The sequence below is a fragment of the Aythya marila genome (genome assembly GCF_965140915.1).
Source record: "Aythya marila genome assembly, chromosome: 2".
NCBI lineage: Eukaryota > Metazoa > Chordata > Aves > Anseriformes > Anatidae > Aythya > Aythya marila.
The window spans coordinates 149223245-149243326 of NC_139043.1; the positions used below are offsets into that span (position 1 = coordinate 149223245).

General features: G+C 38.0%; 1 protein-coding gene across 1 annotated transcript in view; it reads left to right on the forward strand.

Moving 5' to 3' along the window:
* Window positions 1–16962, forward strand: part of TG (thyroglobulin) — a gene marked incomplete at its 5' end in the record, with an annotated part of 153418 nt that extends 136456 nt beyond the window's left edge. Inside the window, 4 exons of the mRNA XM_082754686.1 lie at window positions 1865–1972; window positions 10625–10765; window positions 11537–11727; window positions 16721–16962. Coding sequence (XP_082610812.1) covers window positions 1865–1972; window positions 10625–10765; window positions 11537–11727; window positions 16721–16836 — 556 coding nt within the window. The 3' untranslated portion in view covers window positions 16837–16962. The remainder of the gene's footprint in view (window positions 1–1864; window positions 1973–10624; window positions 10766–11536; window positions 11728–16720) is intronic.
* Window positions 16963–20082: the final 3120 nt, after the last annotated feature.

Consider the following 20082-nt stretch of genomic DNA (forward strand, 5'->3'; position numbering starts at 1 on the left):
TTTTTTTTTTTTTTCTTTTTTTCTGTAAACGATTTGGAAATAACTTCAGCTATAGCATGATTGGAGACAACAGTTACAGAATTACAGTCACCTACATCAGTATTATGTACAGAATAGAGAAAATAGTTTTGTTTCTGTTTTTAACAAAAAACTTACCACTAGCATACATATTTAATCACAGAAAAGTTCTGTGTGGGGAAGTTATTAGTTGCTCAAGTTTTAACGAATTTAAGAAGTTTAAGAGGAAAGCAACATAAGTAGTTTTTATAAATTACATATATTATGCATATTTTATGGTTTAAAAACATTTCCACTTTTAGCCACAATTCTCTGATATTTTTCCTAGGTATAAAATTAGTTTCACTTTCTTTTTCCTTTCTTTTTTCTTTTAAAAACTCTGGTACCCCATGCCTATAAGAAACAGACATTTCATTTTTGTGCTTTTTTTTTTTTAAAATTTGCCCAGAATAGCTGACCTTATTTTTATTTTTTTTTCCCCTCATAACACCAAATGAGAAACAGTTTAAAATAGTGAATGTATCTCAAAATATTTCTTGAGAACTAATGCTCTCCATAGATTCCCAAGTATTCAAAGGCCATCTGCTCCTGTAAAACCTCATGCTGCTAGGTATGCGAAGAATGGTAATTTTCATTTCGTATGGGTGTTGTCAACCATAACCGTCAAAGAACATTGTGGTCAGTCGGCCCATAGCTTGTGGTCTCAGAGATGGGCTTAAAATAAACTCTGCTGAACCAAGATAGCTACCCAAACAGTGGTTTTCAGAATCATATTAGTTAAATATAGCAACGTGTTTTTATGCTTCTTTGGTACTTCTTGCCACCAGTCATTCTTTTTTTATCCACCAAGTTTGAAGGAGCAGCTAGTGTTTCAGAGTCACTCGACTGAGAAATGAAACCTCCCACTTCTGCAGCAGATACATTTGTGTGCTCATGTTGTTATGGATATGTAAACACCCAAAGAGGGTCCTGATGTGCATTTAAAATGAGAAGTGGTGATACATTTTTGTATGTAAGATATTGCCCTGAGGAGTCATGATGAGATATCACGCAGTAATGTGTCTTGCTGTCTTCCTGCCCCTCTTGAACTTCTTGTGCTCTTTCCAGCTACCACTTATCCCACTTTCCAGACTTCCAGCCTCTCTTATTGAGGCAATGACAGCTAGGAAGTTTTGGATGTATTTGCTTCGCTCATACCTTTGTATTGCAACATATAATGATGAACTGATCATTTAACTATTTCCTTACACTCTTGTTTAACCTTTCTCTCCCAGACATGCAGCTGCAGCAGCTGTTCCATATTGCAGAGCCCTGCCAGAAGCCCTGCAGGACATCTCAAAAAGTGGTCTCTTACCTCCCTCTGCCAGCTCTGGAAACTTTGCAAAAAATCACACAGATCTAATTGCTGAAGTGATAGCATTGATCCTTACCCCAGAAATATCTTTTTACTGGATATGGTTGCAACCCACCAGTGCCAGAGGAAGGAACTTTCTACTATTACAAGACTGAGCCCCCATCAACTAGACTAAAAAGGGGCTGCTTTTGTCCAGGATGCTCCTTTCATGACAGATTCTATGTATTTAGTATTACTGTTGTTCAACACTCCATAAAACTGTAACCATGGATAAACTACTGAATTCTAAAATGTACAGGGTTCACACAGTGCATGTGGTTTCTTTCAGTTCACTTGAAGACAGAGATATGAGCTGTTCTGGAAGACTTAAAGAAAGCTGCCAGTACAGAGAGATGCCTGATAGTTGTGTTTTTGCTTTTGTTTTTGAGTCTTTGAGTTTTCTTCTTTTTCTTTAATGTGACTGCCTGTTCCCTACTCCTCCTCTTTTATCAGTGACCAGTTTATCACATGTCCCATCATAAACATGGCAAATCACTGGGCTGCTAACTCCAGAGGAAATGTCTTCATGTACCACGTACCTGAAAGCTCCTCACAGAGCAGGTAAGGAGATACGTTTCATTGTTTTTCTCAGATTTACAGTTTGCAGAAACATGGCTGCTTGTTTCGGCACCTTGTGGAGTAAATGGGTAGATACATATACCTCAAATGAACAATTTATATTTGCAAAGCAAGTGTCAGGCTCTGATAAATTATTCCTCTTTGTTGACTGTATAGGAAAGTTTTTCTCAACTGATTCACTTCAAGTAAGATGTCTAAGTTGGGTTTCACTTTTCCAACTTTCATACCTTTGCCAGTTTTAGTTAGAATTTTAGATTTCATCTCTGTTTCTGATAAATCCCTAACAACAAACCAGAATGTTGTCTAAGTCACATGGAGTTCACAGTTCTCAAGGTAAGTGGGGTAAAATTTTCTAAGGACTGAACATTAATTTAACGCTGCCCCCTTTTGAGGTCACTGCCGTTGCATCACAGTTGCACTGCCTGGTCTTCATTGTGGTCAGGGTCTGGGTTTTATTCCTTCCCTCTCTAGCATCATGACTGCTGATCAGCTGGCAGACTGTCTCGTGGGAGGAAAAATATTTTTGAACACGAGCATTTGCAGACTGATCTATGTCATCCTTCACATTTCAAGCAGCTTGCTTGGAAAATTTTCAGAAGTTGCATCATATAGACGGAAAGGTTTAAATGCTAGTGAGAGGTGTAAATGAGTTGTTCTGTTGGGCTTAGAACAAGCTGGTAGGCAGAGACTATTAAGGTGGTCTTTTTTTTTTGCTTTATTTAAACCCAGCTCCTCCTAGAAGTCTGGAGGAGACATCGAGGTCTGTGGGCAGTGGTTAGCACTTTGTACTGCTATTTGACATAGCACAGTAGCTCCTGGTCCCTTCCTGTTGCAGCCTGAGTGCACGGAAGCTGCAGTGAAAGCAGCCTCTCCTGTCCCCTAGAGCCACACATCAGGGCAGCAAAAAGCCCGCAGGGATGCTTGACATGAGGGATCTGCCATTTCCTTACACAGTAGCAGTGTTTGCCCCCTGCACCCTATATTTCCCTATTTATTTGTCCAAACAAGATTATTTTTGAGACCCTTTCTGCCTTCTGAGATGTACTCTGGAGAGATGAGGGGCCAAGATTGTTTGGAAGACCTTGGGAAGGTGGGGGTCAGCATGCTCCTACTGGCACCATTTGATACTGAGAAGTTGTCTGCATACTGTGTATTTCTTTCCTTTCCTGATAGCATAGTGAAAAAGCATTTGAAAGAAGCCAGCCAAGATCTAGGTTACAGATGAAGGCTATTATGCTGTGGTAACACAGGCTGGCTTTCTTTTTAGTGGAGAACTCAGTCCTCCGGGAGCCATTATTTTGCTGGCAGCTCCAGTGGGAATGTTCACAGTGCTCTGTTTGGCTACCGAGAGGCTGAGATAAGTGACTTTTACAAGGTTCCAAAAAGAGCCGAGCCATGGTATGCCAAACATCTAACCACACAGAAAGAAGTATTCGCAAAAAAAAGCTAGCAAGTTTTCTCTTGCTTTGGAGAATGACTGTAACCCAGTCATCTATGATAACATCTTATTTGAATGTAGATGAAATAGTCCTTTTACAATTTAGAGTCACTGGTTTTGAGGCAGTGATTTTAAATTAATGTGAATTTCCTCTTTTATCTAATCCTATTAAAAATATTTCTCATGCTCCTGTTATTTACGTCTCCTCACACTCTCCAGGACAATAATAGTTTGCATAGAACTTAGCTACACATTTCAGTAAAATTTATGTTGTCGGCGATCTTCCAAGGTAATTTAAATTTTGGTTCTGAACTTGCTAGTTTACTTTTCACATAACCCTCTTTAAAAACAAACAAACATACAATAGAGCCAGTACACTGTCTGAAATGTGTTGTGGGAACATAAGGCAGAAGCTCTAATGCTGTAGGCTAGGCCACTTGCAAGAAGAAATGAACCAAAATTGGTATTTTGGATTGGCATTTTTGCTGCTCTTTGTTTATGCTTAATATTGCTAAAATAATGTTGTTTAGGTTGCAAATCCAAACATTAAAAAAAAAACAAAAAACTGCAGAATTCACCTTGTGCATATACCTACAGACATCTTTTCACAGTATCACAGGACTATTTATGAAATTATACCCTTGTTTTCCATAAGGCCTCTGTTTCACAACTTTCCTGAAGACCTCCCACTAGGTCTGTTGCTGAATATACTCCAAGTTTTTTTGTTTAAACATTATTGTTGTTCATTCTTAAATGAAGCCTTTCTTATTCTCCATCCCATTTCTGCCATGTGACCTCCCTCCCTCAATCTCCCTATGGCATTCCCCCTCCATACAGCATACATGCATTGCAAGCTACCCAGCAGCCTCCCTGCAAGCCAAAGCAGCAACACTGTGGAGGCTAGGAGCTTCACTTGGGACAGTGGCTAAAATTTGCAAGAAACCTCGGTTTACACAGGATATGAGCCTTTTGCTCTTTGTGTTTTTTGCCTATATCATTAAGATGATAGTAATACCTATAATATCTATAATGACTACTACTAACAACCTCACAGGGGTTCTGGAATGGATACATTAAAATAATATAATTATAACAATGGAAAACTATTTACTCTAACATAAAATATTCTGAGTGTGGAAAAGGCCATTCACTAATTAGGCTACTGCACAGTATAGCAACACATTTCTACTCTGTCACCTCTCTCCTACTTTATGTGTGTCCCCCCCAGATGTGTAACAGAAGACAGGGTTAAAATGCAGAGATGAAAAAGTACTGGTATTTCCTCTTTTTTCACATGGAGCAGTCCCTTAATAATTCACAGCAAGATAAACAAAAGGGAGGGAGAAGTCAGCCAGTAAAGACAGACCCAACTGCAGTGATGCAAAGTAGACAAAAATTTCTTAAACAGAGAGGAACTTTTAGCAGTACAAATCAATTAGCAAAAGCCTGTGTGACAACTGGGTGTTTCTAAAATGTACACACACACTCAGACATGAACAGATGCAAGGACAGGACTAAACATCCCACTCTAGACTGAAGTCTATGGCATATGTGGAAAATCACATAAAACCATAAACGGACAGTTGTCATATAGATAAATTGATCTTGCAGAGAGCAAGCTATCCTCGTCCACGTGGTAGCATTCTCCCAAGCCTGGCGTGGCACAGTGTCTGCTTTACTCTTCAGTTCCTCTTTGAATGAAGTGAGATGCGTCGCCAGCTCCTGCATTAATGATCTGTGGCAAAAATATATGTAGTCCAGATGCCATTTTGTCACTCTCTTTCTGAGAACACTTAGGCCTTGGAGTAAACACTTACTGTAAACAATGCAGGAGGAATGTGAGTGCTCAGCATTGCCTAGGATTAGTGGGAAGGGCTGGGGTACAGTTTTAGTTACAGTAAAGAAATATGTGATAGAAGAAAGTATGTTTTGAGAGATAATATTATGAACTATACAAAGATTCGCCTTGTTAACCCTTGAAGAGGTTTCTGGGTGATTTTTGCATGCTACTGATATATGAAGTAGCACTGTTTTCTGGGCCAGCATAGTTTCCTAGTCACACTGTGGCACCAGATGTGCTGTCTTAAATTTGATGATGGATAAAATTCAGTGCTCTGCTCACTGAGGAGACCAGATCATCAGCTGCATAGGACAGCAAAACATCATTATTATCAATGGAGAAGTCTAACCTGAGAGTTAAAGAGGCTCTATCTTATTAATATTACCATCATAATCGTCACAAAAGCTTTAACAAAACTCTTAAACTCTTGTGCACTGTACAGATTCCTCTAATATTAATGAGCTGCTGTCTATTTTGAGTCATTTCGGTTAGGGCTGTCTTCACCTCCTGACTATGCACTCTTATGTGTGTTATTGTGAGCTGTTAAAAGACTGCTCCATGCCAAGGTGAACATAACTGGCTGGATTGCGGTCACACGTTATATGAATCTGTAATTCTGAAGATGAAAACTCCTGACTGACAAAAAAATGTGTCTAAATCCATTAACTATGTGAAGTATTTTCATTTTTTTAATTTGCTGTTATGCTAAACTAGTTCTGGATGCTCTTAATATCACTTTAATTAAAGGAGATCTCTTCTGCTTTCATAATGAACATAACCCTGGCAGATTACTCTGCAGTCCTTTAATCGACACTCTCCCCATGACTGTGGCTATTAGTCCATGAGTACCAACACATTGTAGTATGGAGGACCACTGTTGAACAGGGTGCTGTGGAGGCAGACAGAAAGGCACAGATCAGGTCTCTGGGCTTCAAAGGAACTCACCTAACCACAGAGGGCAGGTGAGGCACTAGAGAGGTGGTAACAAGCATAGATATGATGCCTGTTGCTTCCATGGGTGGGCAGGCAACACAATGTCCTTAGGTAGTAAACTTGCTGCAACAACAGCTTGTCACTGTTTATAAAGCTGTCCTCCCTCTCATCCCTGAAAAAGTTGTTTTGCTGTTCTTGGTGGAATTGCCTGTCATCCTTCTGGCTTTATCTGTCGCATTATGCCTGCTGCAGCTATGAAAACACTCGCTAAATCAACCACATCACACCATTCTTATGTCTGTAGACAGCATCTGTGTTGCTGAAGTTTTGAAGTCTAGACAACTGTTTTTTTCCTCCCACAGAGTGGCTTAGTGGCCTTTATCATTCAGCTGATTTTTTAGTACTTGGATCTGATCTTGGAAGTTAGACATAAATGTACAAAGCACCAAACTCAGAAGCATCAGAAATCAGCTTTATGTTAATCAAAATTCAGAAAAGTACAAAGCTCTTTTTGGAACTGCACGTGCTGCAATGGGATAGGCTGTTTCCAGAAAATGTAATCTAGCAGATAAGCCCACAGTCCGTATACATAGAGAGACCTTCTGTATTGCTCCAGGGCTTCAGAACAACACATCCGTATTGCTAGCTTTTTAATACAGTAATTCACTAGCAAAACTCTGTAATGTGTTATTTAGGAGTTCTGAGATGATTACAATGCTTCCTTCCTTTATTAAGATCAATGATATATGTGTATTTTTTTCATTTAGCGTGAGATTTCAGGATCTTGAATTTATTGTCTGCTGCCTCAGTTTTATTTTCTTCCATTGGCACAGCCATAGCGCAAAGTAGAACTTTGTGTGTATTGGGAATAAAAGAAGTGGAAAAGACACAGCAAACTCCAGGATACTTTTGCAAGTAACACGTATCTATAGGACGGTTTTGGTACAAAATGGGATAAACTTGGCAGTTTAATACCACTAGGAGTTAAGCTTTTTCCATATGCCCTGATTTTCCTGAAAAGAAGAAATAAAGAAAGAAAAGTGTTCATCTGTTTTTCACATGCTTTCCCCCATTTGTCTGGCAGGACTTTGTAATGTGAGGAGACACAATGAACTGAATGTATCCCCAGAACTGCAAAGTTCACACCAGGCCTTACACTGGCTCATTAGATTTCTATAAATATCCAGCTATCCCGTGATATATATTTTTTCACCGTGCAATCATGTACCATTTCATTTTCTAAGATGGGTGGTTATATATAATTTATTCTTTAATATTTTTGCTTATCTTCAAAATGAACATTTCAGTCCAGGCAAAGGGCACTGCAGTGTTGGCAGGTTGCTCCTCCTGACGTTGCTGAGATGGTACCTGTTAAAAGCTCTTGATACTCGATCTCTATCTGCAAATCTGCTAGTATTAATAGGAGAAGAATTTATCTGAGCACAACAGCAGGGTCTGATGTTAAATTGTTGTCTATGAATTTCACAGTTTGGGATTTTGTCACCTGTTTGCTGTACACTGGATAACTGACCTGCAGTAGTGACTCCTGAAGTGAAGTAATAATTCTCCTTCAAAGGAAACTCACTTTAGTGTGAGCAAAATGGCAGGGTCTGGCTCTCAGCTTCTCCATGCTTTACATTACCAGTCATTGCGCCACATCAGAACTGTCAAACTGTTTCTAAAAATTATGACATCCTTTTATATACATATTTATATATACACAGAAGATTTGAAGCAATATCTTTTGCATTAAGTACTAGCTCCATGAAGTCACCAAAACCAAGAATAAATCCTTACATGTAACTACATTCATTGTTCTTATTAAAGAGATCTGTTGCTTGAAAAGTGACTTTTTTGGTTGATATAAGTTTTTATTACTTAGAAACACTTAAAAAATCCCTTTTCCCACTGTCTCTGCAGTCCTTCCCTTTACCGAACTGTCCTCCATCAGTCGTTAGGCTCTGCATTTCCCCATTTAGAGTTGACACCGATGAGTCAACTACATGGCACCCTGGAGTATTGGGAGTGCAGTTTGGAGCAGCTTAGGAAAGAAAAGCCTCCATGCAGAGCTATCAGGGTACCACAGCTAAGCTATATATGCTTATCTGTCACTTCTCTATTTCTCCTATTCCAGCGAAAACACTGTCAGTACCTGATGCTAACTCGAGATCTCTCTGTCTGCTCAGAAATCCTACATTCTACTCAAAATCTTTGTTTGGGCCACTTTGTGTGTTTGTTTAGGGCTTAGGGAAAAATGTTTGTTTTGGTCCACTTTGCACTCCGCTCTGGTACTAATAGATGATGATCAGAAAAGTTCCCCTGATATTTTCCATCTAGCTGCCATTTAGATGCTGTCTTAACTTTGTTGCTGATCTGTGCATGCATATATGTGCCTCTTTCCACTCTTAGGCTTGTGTTTTCTTTCTCATTCTCTTACTACTGATACTGGCCAGGATATGGTACCACCAACCAGGTATATTGAAAGCAGCCCATCAAATTGTACCACTTTGTGTTCTGTATCAAATCCACTATAGTCGTACAAATAATTTTATTCCTATTAAGATCTCAGTACAAGAGTTTGCAGAATTTTAATCTGTGCCATAACGTTATAAGATTTTACCTCTAGGAACACGAGGGCTGAAAACACAATTGCATTTGGGTGAACACCCTTACTTGGTTTAGATTTAGAGATAAAGTCACCCTTCATATGACTTCCTTAAATGGGTAGGTTTGTCCCTTCATTCCATCCATCTTAACTAATTTCATGTCATCTTTCTATTCAAAAGTGACTTTTTATTGAAAAGATAATAGCTCCTTTAAGTACATAATACCTTTGCTGCAATGCTGATGTTAAATATTGCTGTAATATATTGGGCCAAGCAAATTATTTAAAAAAAAAATAAAATTATTAAACTATGATCTTGCTTAATCCTTCTATAAACATTTGGGGAAGAAAAATATGCTTTAATCTTGTTTCAGTTCTGCATTTTTTTGGTGAATAATCTGTGAATAATTCACTTTCCAGATGCTAAGTATTACTGAGGTATTATGATAAGACTAAGGAAAATACTACCAAAGATGTATTTCATTTAGAGGGTTGTGTGTTTGTTTTTCAAAATAGAGGCTTTGAGGATAGGGTAGTCCCACCACTCGTATAATGTGAAGGAGTCATCTTGGTTCCAGTCCACCTGACCATGATGGCTTGAAATACAAGCCTTGTTCTCTGAGAAGCACTATGTGGATTATATCAATGCTGTTGCATTTCACGTCCAAAGATAAAATAGTTTCAGTTGTGCCACCTTTCAACAACAACCTTTGCAGCCACTGCAGATGAAATCCTTTTGAGTGGATCTGGGATTTGTTTGTCTCTGCCTTACAGACATCTGTTCCTTCTCCCAGGTCCCCTGGCCCTGTCTGCCTTCCTGCAGCATTTAACCAAGTGAATTGGACCTTTGTTTAATTGCATGATACCAACAACACAATTGGACTCCAGACCACAAATATCTTGCTCTGAGTTGTGGTGAAAAGCTATATGTTGAGCATACTGTAGTTTTAATTTTATTATCAGAAGTTGACTCTTGGTTTTCTGCAGGACATGTGTTATTATAACCTTTGCTACTATGTCCTGCAAAGGTTGTTGTCTTGCTTGGCCAGTCTTGTCTTTGAATTGTTAAAATATTACTTACTATTTGTGTTAATCATTAGCTGGAAGTAAACAACAATGGTTCTTTCTTAAATCTGAACCAGGCAATTATTTCAAGCTGGTTTGACTTGACTGCCATATAAAACTTGGAGAGAACAGACTGCGTGAACTAAAACCACCCTCCCAGCCACCACAGAAATTAGATTAAAAGTACCTCTAAGAGAAATCTTCATAAACATCTCCTATTACATCTTTCCTTATCCAAAGACTTGGGGCAGAATCCTGGCCCCAGTGAAATCAATGGAAAAACTCCAATTACCATTAAGAAGGGCCAAGATTTAATTCCAAGTTTGTGAAATAAACCATAATTAACCTTCCATCATAGCTGCCAGATTCCATGTCACCATTTACTTCTGCTTTTTGGATTTAATTTTAGTGAAAATCTGTATAACCAAGTACAACCAAAATCTGAATACCAAGTGACTTTTTAGCTCTATCACTTTAGGTTACATGCCTAGTTAATTCATCAAAGGTGCCCTGCTGTCCAAAATTTCCACTTATAGGATATGTTAAAGACCCTTTACAGCAAATTCTCCATGTTATTGATTGTTCTTCTTTTATGTTTTGGTTTGAAGAAGTCCCACAGTTCAGAACATTGTAATTAATGGTTATTCATTATTTAAACTCTGCTTTATTCTTTGAATTAAATTATCTCTGTTTCTCCCCCAAATACATAAGTGATAGTTTTAATTATCTTTATATAAATATATATTTTTTTAGTTCAGGTCTGGAGCTCTTGCTTGATGTTCAGTATGCATTTGGACTGCCTTTCTACCCAAAGTATGAAGAACGATTTACTCTGGATGAAAAGCGTCTTTCCTTGCAAATTATGCAGTACATCTCCAATTTTGTAAACTCTGGGTAAGTATATGACTTTTAAGAGTTGCTATGGTTGGGGAGGGGGAAAGGAGTAGAGAGAATACAGGTCATCTTCTGCCCTCATTCAGGTAGTCTCCATTTCCTCTAGCAATTTGTACCCCCACTGAGGAATCTTTGGTTAACAGTATTGGAAAGTCATGGCCAAGATGTCAAGCAGGTACTGAAGATTTGTAGTATGTTTTGTAGCTAGAAGTAATAGGAAATTTATTTCCATGGAGCACATGCAAATTCTACTTAAATATATGGGGCCCACAAAGGCTTCAATGTTGTTTTCAGAGCCTATTTTGGGGACCACAGTTCTGAAGGATCTGGGCTGAGAGTTCCCTTATTCCCAAAAGGAGGAAAGCACATGAAGACACAGTGACCACTTTGCCAACTACCCTGAGAGTAACCCTCAGCTTTATTGAGTTATGGCCATACTTGTGAATAAGCAGTATCTCTAAAAAGCTATGGTGGGAACTACAACTTTACATGCTCTTTTGACGACCTTGGGATGCTCTGTGACTGAGGGCTGTTGAGGGTGCTGATGATCCTGTGTCTATACAGGCTTTGCGTACCTGTTCTTTAGGAAGTGAACCAAACTAACAAAAGGCTGTCAAAGAAGACACTATGAACAATTCAGCAGTCAGGGCTGAATCTGAAGCCTGTTGGTCAGAGAGACTGGATACACATTTCTTTGACCCCACTGATCTCTTTCTGCCTTCTACTGTTTACATCATTGTTTTCTAATAGTCATTTCTCCCCTTCCCTTAGAAATCCAAACTACCCTCACAGTTTCTCGAGAAGAATGTCAGGGTTGATGCCACTCTGGCCAATGTTTCTGCCAAATGATGATGGTGATAACTACAAAGAATTCACCGCTTCCTTGCCAACTCTTAAAGGATTAAAAAAAGAGGACTGTTCTTTTTGGTCTGATTATATCAGAAGACTGAAAGAATCCACAGGTGAGCAAAGTGTTTTCCATCATTAAATAAATATAAATTATTTGTTTAGTGTTTTCTTTTGTCTGGATCCCCATTAATACTATAGTTACATCAGCGTGAAAAAGACTTTTCAGAGATGAAACATCTTACACTGTCCAGGGTATATGTTTGGGACTACACTAACATGGAAAGCATGCAATATTGAACATATTTCTTTCACAGTAGTTAGTCTGTAATAAAGTTTCATTGTCCTGGTGGTAGAATGAGAGAAGTCTTCCTGCAGTGATTATAATGATGAAGCCATACCTTATAGTTTGCTCCCTATTTGCAGTCATAATATAGACATTGCCTAAACCAGAAGACTGGCCTCTTTTGTCTACTGGAAGCAGGTAACACAAGAGTGGTGAGATTTAGATAACTGAGAAGGAGCACAATAACTTCTATACACTGCTAAGTTGTAACTGAGGCTTTAGATATGTCTTAATATGGAAATATGGATTCTGCATGTCTTGACTTCACACTAGATAAATTCCTTTGGATTTTTTTTTTTTATAGTTGTGCTGGTTACACCCCTTGTAGTTCTTCTTTGTATTCATAAATTCCCATGCAGCTGTGAGATTTTTTCCTCCATTTTTTTCTTATTTCTCAGAACAGTAGGACTCACTCAGTTGAGATTTCAGTCTGCTGCCCTGTACTGAACTCTCAATTTATTTTGGTAACTAAACTTCTCTTCATGACTTTGTGTGTTGTTAATAAATTTGGATAGCCTCAAGAAAAGCAAACAAAACTATCCCTTTTTGGCCGGCTCAGATTTTTTGAGCTGTTCTGCAAGCTTACAAGTGTTTTTTATGTCCTAAGGACTCATCTTTACAGTGAACACAGTCCAGATCCTTTCTGATTTGGGAGGGCAGTTGCATTTTGGTGAACAAAATGTTCTGTTCAAGACACTGAGCTGCCCAGGCTATCTCTGAATCATCTCAAATGGACTGAGAATGATATTTAAGTGACATAAAACTATAATATCTCAGAACCATCAAATTAGTGCTTCCTATACAAACATAAAGAATAAATGTTATTTTTCAAGGGACAGCCTAAATCACCACTTCTGGTCTTTCTTCAAAAGTGGACTAAACGTTTTACTGCAGGCCTCTTCATCAGTTTCTTGGTATCCTTCAGTGTCTTTCAAATTCAGAGGGGCCATTTTGATCTCTCCAACAGCTTTCTGCTGGTCAAGATATTCCTAGGTTGTAAAGCTTGACTCTGATTATTAGCGTTAAGCAAGGTTGAAATTTTGTTCTGATGCCCTGAGTAGAGCTTCTATATCTTTTGGGACTTAATTTTCTAGCATTCTGCTTGTGTAATGGTAGTTCAAGTTGAAGTCACTGAGCACCACGGACAGAGGCTACTCTCAGCCTTTACAGGAAATCCCACCAACGGTGGGAAAATATCTACCAGGGAAGATTGTTGTTGAGAACTAGAAAGTTTAAAACTGTCCAAAATGGCATGAGAACACAACGACATTTGTATATGGGACAGTCCAAAGGTCTGTCTGGCTCAATATCCTGCCCTTGTCAGTGACCAAAGCCAAATACTTAAACACTGAGAGACGGAGAGAAAACAAAAATACTGAAAAATCTTGCAAAGATGAGTCAAATTTTGGAAAACAACACATACAGTGAGATTTATGGACTACATATTGTCAAGGAGAAGGTTTAGAAAGTACATGTCAACATGTTATCCTGCAAGCGGAAGTGAGTACGCCCTGCCTGCTCTTCAAGCCAGTGTTTCCTTGGCCTCAGCTCCATGGTAATGCAGCTACACAGTTCACGTCTATTAAATTCCATCTCATAGTAATGTTGGCTTGTCACCTTGCTTCTATAATCATCTTCAATCTTATCTTGCCCTGAAATACTGAAACTTCTCCTATGAGTTCTATTTAAACATCAAGTACATTTCAGCTCAAGACCTCAGTACAAGATGGGGACTTAAAGAAACTCCTGATGTGGGCATCTGGGTAATACTTCAAGCCCAATTCCCTATTAAAAAACAACTCCTAATGTCCATCAGTTTAGCTATCAGAATTGTATGAACTTTGTATGATGCTGATTGTTGAATACCCTCAACTTCATTTGAGAGGAGGTTGTGCTGAAATGCATGTCAAAGCTGTGTCAGCCTATCAGTATGCAAATATGGGATCACTTGCATTGATCCTATAAATCACACTCAGCAGGAATGGACAAATAGGACTGTAAAATGTGTCCAGGTCAGTTCAGTCAAGAGAAATAAGGTCTTCAGATTTTTATTATTATAATTATTTTAAATCACTAAGCATCATTTTCCTGTACAAGGGGTAGCTTGCTCTACCTCCCTTCAGAGCTGACAAACTGCATTCTGTCTTTACATGACTGCTCCAGACTTTCTGTTCCTGGAGAGCTGCCAGGCCATCATATGGGATCCTTACTTTATGTTGGATGATAGATTAGAGACAGCAATGCTGCAAACCATTTCTGTCTGATGCATTTGGCACTCTGTCCTGAGGGGGGACTATTCAGCAGTCAGCTACTGTGAGATCCAACCTAGCACATATGGGGAAAAAAGAGCCTTTCTATATTTCTAAATCTCTGTGATGGTGTTTTGGGCTGCATGGTACACTGTCCAGTCTGACCACTGAGACCCAGTTGTTGTAGAGTGCAATTTGTGGTCTCATGCCAAATAGATGGAGTTCACAAGCATGGCAGGATGAGGCATTGCTAATAAAACAATCCAGGTTTCACATCCAAGTGCAAAGCTGTAGAGTCTGTTCTGATGCAGTCTCAACCAACTGTGATGATTTCTGTTTTTTCCATTTCACCACTTCCTTCAAATCAACATCTTTCTAGCTTCATATATTTCCTGTAATTTATAAGAAAAATATATATTTATATATATATATATTTCAGTAAAATGGAGGTTAACTGGATGAGCCAGTAGCCATAAAATATAACTGCAATTGATGTTTCAAAAACTTTTCTTGATCCTTTATTTACTACCATGTGAAATGCCTTGACTTAAAAATGACAAATAAGGGATGATTAAAGCTAAAAGCACCATATCTTAGTCCCTAGGCATCAGTCCAATAGAAAAGTGAGCTACACCCAAACTCCTAAATTCAGGTATCTGGAATAGAACCTCTATTATTTAGAATCTCTTGTACAGATGAAGTTACATGGTTCTTAGGTTATTCACTGCTAGATCTAGATTCTGTTGTATATATATATATATATCCAGCAAAAGTGTTACCTGTACTTTTATTTCCATTATGTAAAAATATTGTTCAAGGTTAAGTAGGTGTTTCAGTATGCAATCAGACTGTAATATTTAATGATGGAATGTGTCATTTATTCCTGGTTATAATTGAAATGGATGTTGTTGTAATTGAAGATAATTTACCAAAAGTAATTCCAAAAATGCAATGATTCTTCATTGTATTTTCTGGCAGTGACTTAACAAGTTATGGGGAAAAGTTTGAATCTGTTTCATTGCAGATGTTTTATAAATCTGTTGAAATTTTGTCTGAAGCCAGTTTACAAATTTGGCAATTTGGGGGGCAGTTCACCTGGAGAATTATGAAAGTGATAGTACTTGAAAAGGTTTGGATTTAGTAAGTGGAGTTCCCATGGTTGCATTTCAGCATGAATCCAAAGACATGATTTATATTCTAAATCATGATGGTTTCCATGGGGATGATCAAAAACAGAAACAAGAAGAGTGGCCATTGTGGAAAAAAGCTGTGGATGTCTTTTTCCAGGGAATGTGTTAACAACTTGAAATTCAGTTAAAAACAGGAACTCTAGAGTGTTTATGGATACTCAGACAGTATGTCTGAATGCAAAAATTCCCTTTGCATAGCGTGGTGGACTGCACTGCATAACAGTGAGTCACTTTACAAGGGACCTTTCACTGCATCCCAAGCAGGTTAGCAGGGATCCAATCCATATCCCTTACTCATCTAAATAGTATCTAAGCAGAACGAGTCCTACTAAAATAAGTGCCTGTGCAAGCAATGATGTCACCGTGGAGAAGGAGATACCTTTAATGCCTCCAAAGTGAAATCTTGTCTGCCTAATGCATGTGCCTAAATGTAGACATCTGTGTATAAATTAGCCAGATTTGACCACACCTGTACATTTAGAAAATTCAAAGGTTAACAAAACCGAAGACTTCTCCATTAGCTCTGACACTATGTGTAGCCATGCAAGAGTCCAAACAAAGCAACAGTATTCATAGTTCAGACTTCAGTCAAGACCGAATCAGGAATGTTGTGGTTAGCATTCATCTTTTACTCATTTTATTCACACCTTCTTTTTGGAAATCTCTTCTAGAAAAAAGATTCCTTTAGTCTGAGGGACATCTGTGCAGCACAGAGAGCACTCTGACTAGGTTACATTTAATAAACACCATCGGTACACTTTCTTGGCACAGTTTGGTCTTGTAGAGGCAACTACACTTCTGAAATAGGGTGGAAGACTGAAATCACTGAAGGTAAAGAATAAGGAAGAAGAGGTCTATTAGAGATGAGTCCTTGGGGTTTTATGCATTCCAGATGGCCAAAAAAAAAAAAAAATTATGCTCCCCACAATTCCTGCCTGGTAGGTAAGTATGAGATAAACAATATAATAATAATAATAATAATAATAATAATAATAATAATAATAATAATAATAATAATAACAATAATAACAATAATAATAAAAGAAAACTAGACTTGCACAGGTGTAGTGCAAACTATTTTCAGTGGCAGTTACTTAAAGCATGCTGGAAGCATGATAATTAATTACCAAATTACCATTAGGTGATCTGTTGTTACCCTAAAGCATTTTGCAAGTGGACTGGAACTCAGAAATATAGGTTCCTGAACATTTACAGCTGCATAAAAAGGTTCTTATTAAAGTGTCATTAATAACACATATACCTTCTAGCTTGCTGCATAAAAGATGCTACATATATTTTAATCTTAACTATATTGTCTTTGCAGGAAGTGCAAGTAATGGAGAACACTCTTCAGAAAACAGCTCCAGTGAAGCCCCTAGTGAAGGAGTTACCCCCCAGGAGAGCCAGCCAGTGGGAGACAAGGTGGCTTACAGCAGATAGATGGTCACAGTCCTATTGGATGGGTTTGCCATGTAATTGTACATCCATGCAACTGTGTCAAAACAAACTTCTTTAATTAACACTCTGAACAAATAAAGTAGACCTTTCAAGAAAGTAGCCTTTCAAGAAAACTTTTGAATATGGCACAAAATAAGCCCAACGGATATTATTTTAGTTCAGAAGAAACTAATTTGCAAAACGGTATATCAATAAAAGCTGCAAAAATTAAACAAAAGTTCTTGGACTCTATTTCTTGCCCACACACAAATGCCTATACCTTGTAGTACCACCAGCCAGAAAAGGATGAATTTTGAAACTCTGAGAATTCCCTCCGTTGATAAGGATTAAATTTGCTCATATCTGTGTCATATCTGACATGTTCCTTTTTTTCATCATATCTATCACAAGCTGCGGATATGAGTGGGAACATGGTTTGACACTGCAGAAAATTGAAAAGCTTCAGAATAGGGATGGGTTGGTCCAGGAAATAAGGATGTAAGAGGGACTCAAGAGAGTGAATTGACTATGTCCTTATGAAGTCAGATGCATGCACATGCTATATTCAGCTCATGAACACTTGTGGAAATATGTATAAGACCATTTGGGTAAAGCACAGCACACAACAGAGATAACGCAAAACTTTGACTAAAGCTTAGAACATCCTGTCCTTGGAACATAATCTTTTGTAAAGGGAATGTGAGATACAGAATAGTTTTGGAAGGGAAAAGAAAAGCATATTGATAGGTATCTCTAAAAGCTCTGAAGTTAGTTTGGGTTAGGTTGTTAATCCACTGCTAGGATCATTTGGCAATAGATAATCCTTAGTTGGCAGTATATCACACACTCGTTCATAATATTTGAGAAGAAATGAAGTTACATCTGCCCTCAGTCTAAGAGCAAAATTCCCATTGATTTCAGCAGGACACAAATTTCTTTTGCAGTGTTGAAAGGATTTAATAAAACAACTCATAAGGTTTTGTTTGCTGCTTGGGACCTTTGCCAGTGCATGAAAAGTTACTGCTGCCTACCATGTATCCAGGTTTCCAAGGATTTTACCTAGTTAGAAAAAAAACAACTGTATAACACTCATAGTTCTTATACTTGCACCCTGTTCAATAAACAATTAAACAATTAAAAAGAACAGAAGAATCAAGGAGCCTGTTAACTAGTTCAGTATAAAAAAGTAAAGATGGGGCAATTAAACGATGTTGCCCATTGTTATCTTTTTATATGATAGCTAACAGGCAAGGAAAAAAGAAAAGATTTAAGGCCTTTTTAAAAAAGCCCAGATCTTAATCATCTAGCTCAACAGTGCATACTTTCTTTCCAGTAACTATAGATGCTGCAGTTCTTATTCCTTGGCCAAGGCTGGTTTACTTTTTCCTCTTTTGTGGCTGCTCCTGGAAATGGATGCCTGACAGATTCTATTTAAAACTTACCGTACCCTGCCAAAACCTCTTATATTAATAACAGGTATAAATTTGCATATGTTCACATATGCAGTCATGCACACATCTCCAGCCTTGGAAAGACCCAGAGCCGAGTTCAAGTTTTTCATATTTATTTAACGATAACATGGGTAAAAGAACTGTGGGTCTCTCCAGTACTCTTAACTAATTTTTACAGCATCAGCATCCCTCAGCTTAACCCTAAGAGTTCTATGAATATTTACTGATATCATGCTTATTGATATATATATATATTTAATCTTCAGCAAATATGAAAATTTCTTTTTCATCCATTAAACAGATGCATTATAACTCATCTAAAAGTATTCTGGGTCACTGTTTGCTTTCTACAATGCCCCTCCCGTCTTTCATTCCAGATGCTGAGGCAACTTCCCCATCTAATGTTCTTTGTTCCTGCACTGTACTGTCCCCTAAAATCAAATTTTACAGAACACCAGCCAAATCCCTGTGAATTAGTGACATTAAATGGGGTATTGTTTGTGGAGAATGGGCTTGGCATTGGCTGTTTTGTTACACTGAGTCAAATAAGCACTTTGGGGGAAAATGGACCATCACACTAACAGTGTTGATCAATCAACCCAAAATCCCACAGTTACTGTTAAAGAAACATTAAAAGGCTATTGTATGGACACCGGGGTACTAAATATAGTACTTAAATAATTCTAATCCCCATAAACAGTAAGCATATGCTTTTGCTTTTTTTTTTTTTTTTTTTTCTTTTTTTAATGTAGGTGGATATTTATAAATATAATTGTAAATGAAGAAGTGAGGTTTTTTTTTGTTATTTATTTGTTTTCCACTCTGTGTATAACAACTTTGGTAGCATCATTCCAAACAAGACAGTTTTGCAAAAAGTAATTAATCTCAGTTCTAAACCATCAAATCCTAAAACTAACTAACTAACTAAATAAATGAATAAACCACCTCCAATAAATTTAATAACTGTAACAGGAAATGCTCAACTAAACATTAGGGTCCTTTTCATAATACTGTGACCTCACTGTCTTCTGCACCACAATATCTTAAAGCATAATATATACAAAATTGAATACCATTGAAAACTATTATACTAGGCAACCCCAGTATTAATCTGCTGCCCTGGAGCTGGTAAACAGAGGACAGATTTAAAATGCTTCATTCCTGACTCATGTTTGGGAAAAACAAACATATAATCTTTCCGTCCTCACTCCAGCCTGAGCATGGATATGCCTCTGGAATTTGAGAAAATTTTCAGCTAGCAGCTCAACAGCTTGGCCTTAGAGCCTCCTAATTACAGTCTTACCCATCTGGTAGGCTTGGTAGGTATGTATCACCGGACTTTTAGATCACCCCTCCTGAGGTATTCAGCTTGATTGTCAGTTTGGTAAAAGAACTTTTTAAGTACATATTTTTTTGTAAAACCTTTTCATTTTATTTGTGGCTGACTGCTCCAAATCCACTCTGTTGCACTGAAAGCAGCTCTTTGGTTCATTGTCTCTCTCCCAGTTTTCTAGATGCACTCACACTCCTTTCTATAGTGCAATATATGTTTTCTCTTTTAAAAATGCAACGTGTTTTCCTTGTTGTCTGCATCCTTTCCTTCCCCTATGATAGTCCTACATTCTCCAAATTGCTTTTAACTCCCCTGTGCCACAGTGAACGTTGATGCAGGGAAATGCAGTCTCATGACCCTGTATATTCATCTAATCTCACACTTCACCATTCTTTAGTCCTTGGTCCGTAAGCTCAATCTTCTTTGAAATCTGAAGTGACTTTTGCGGCAGCACAAGTTATCCGG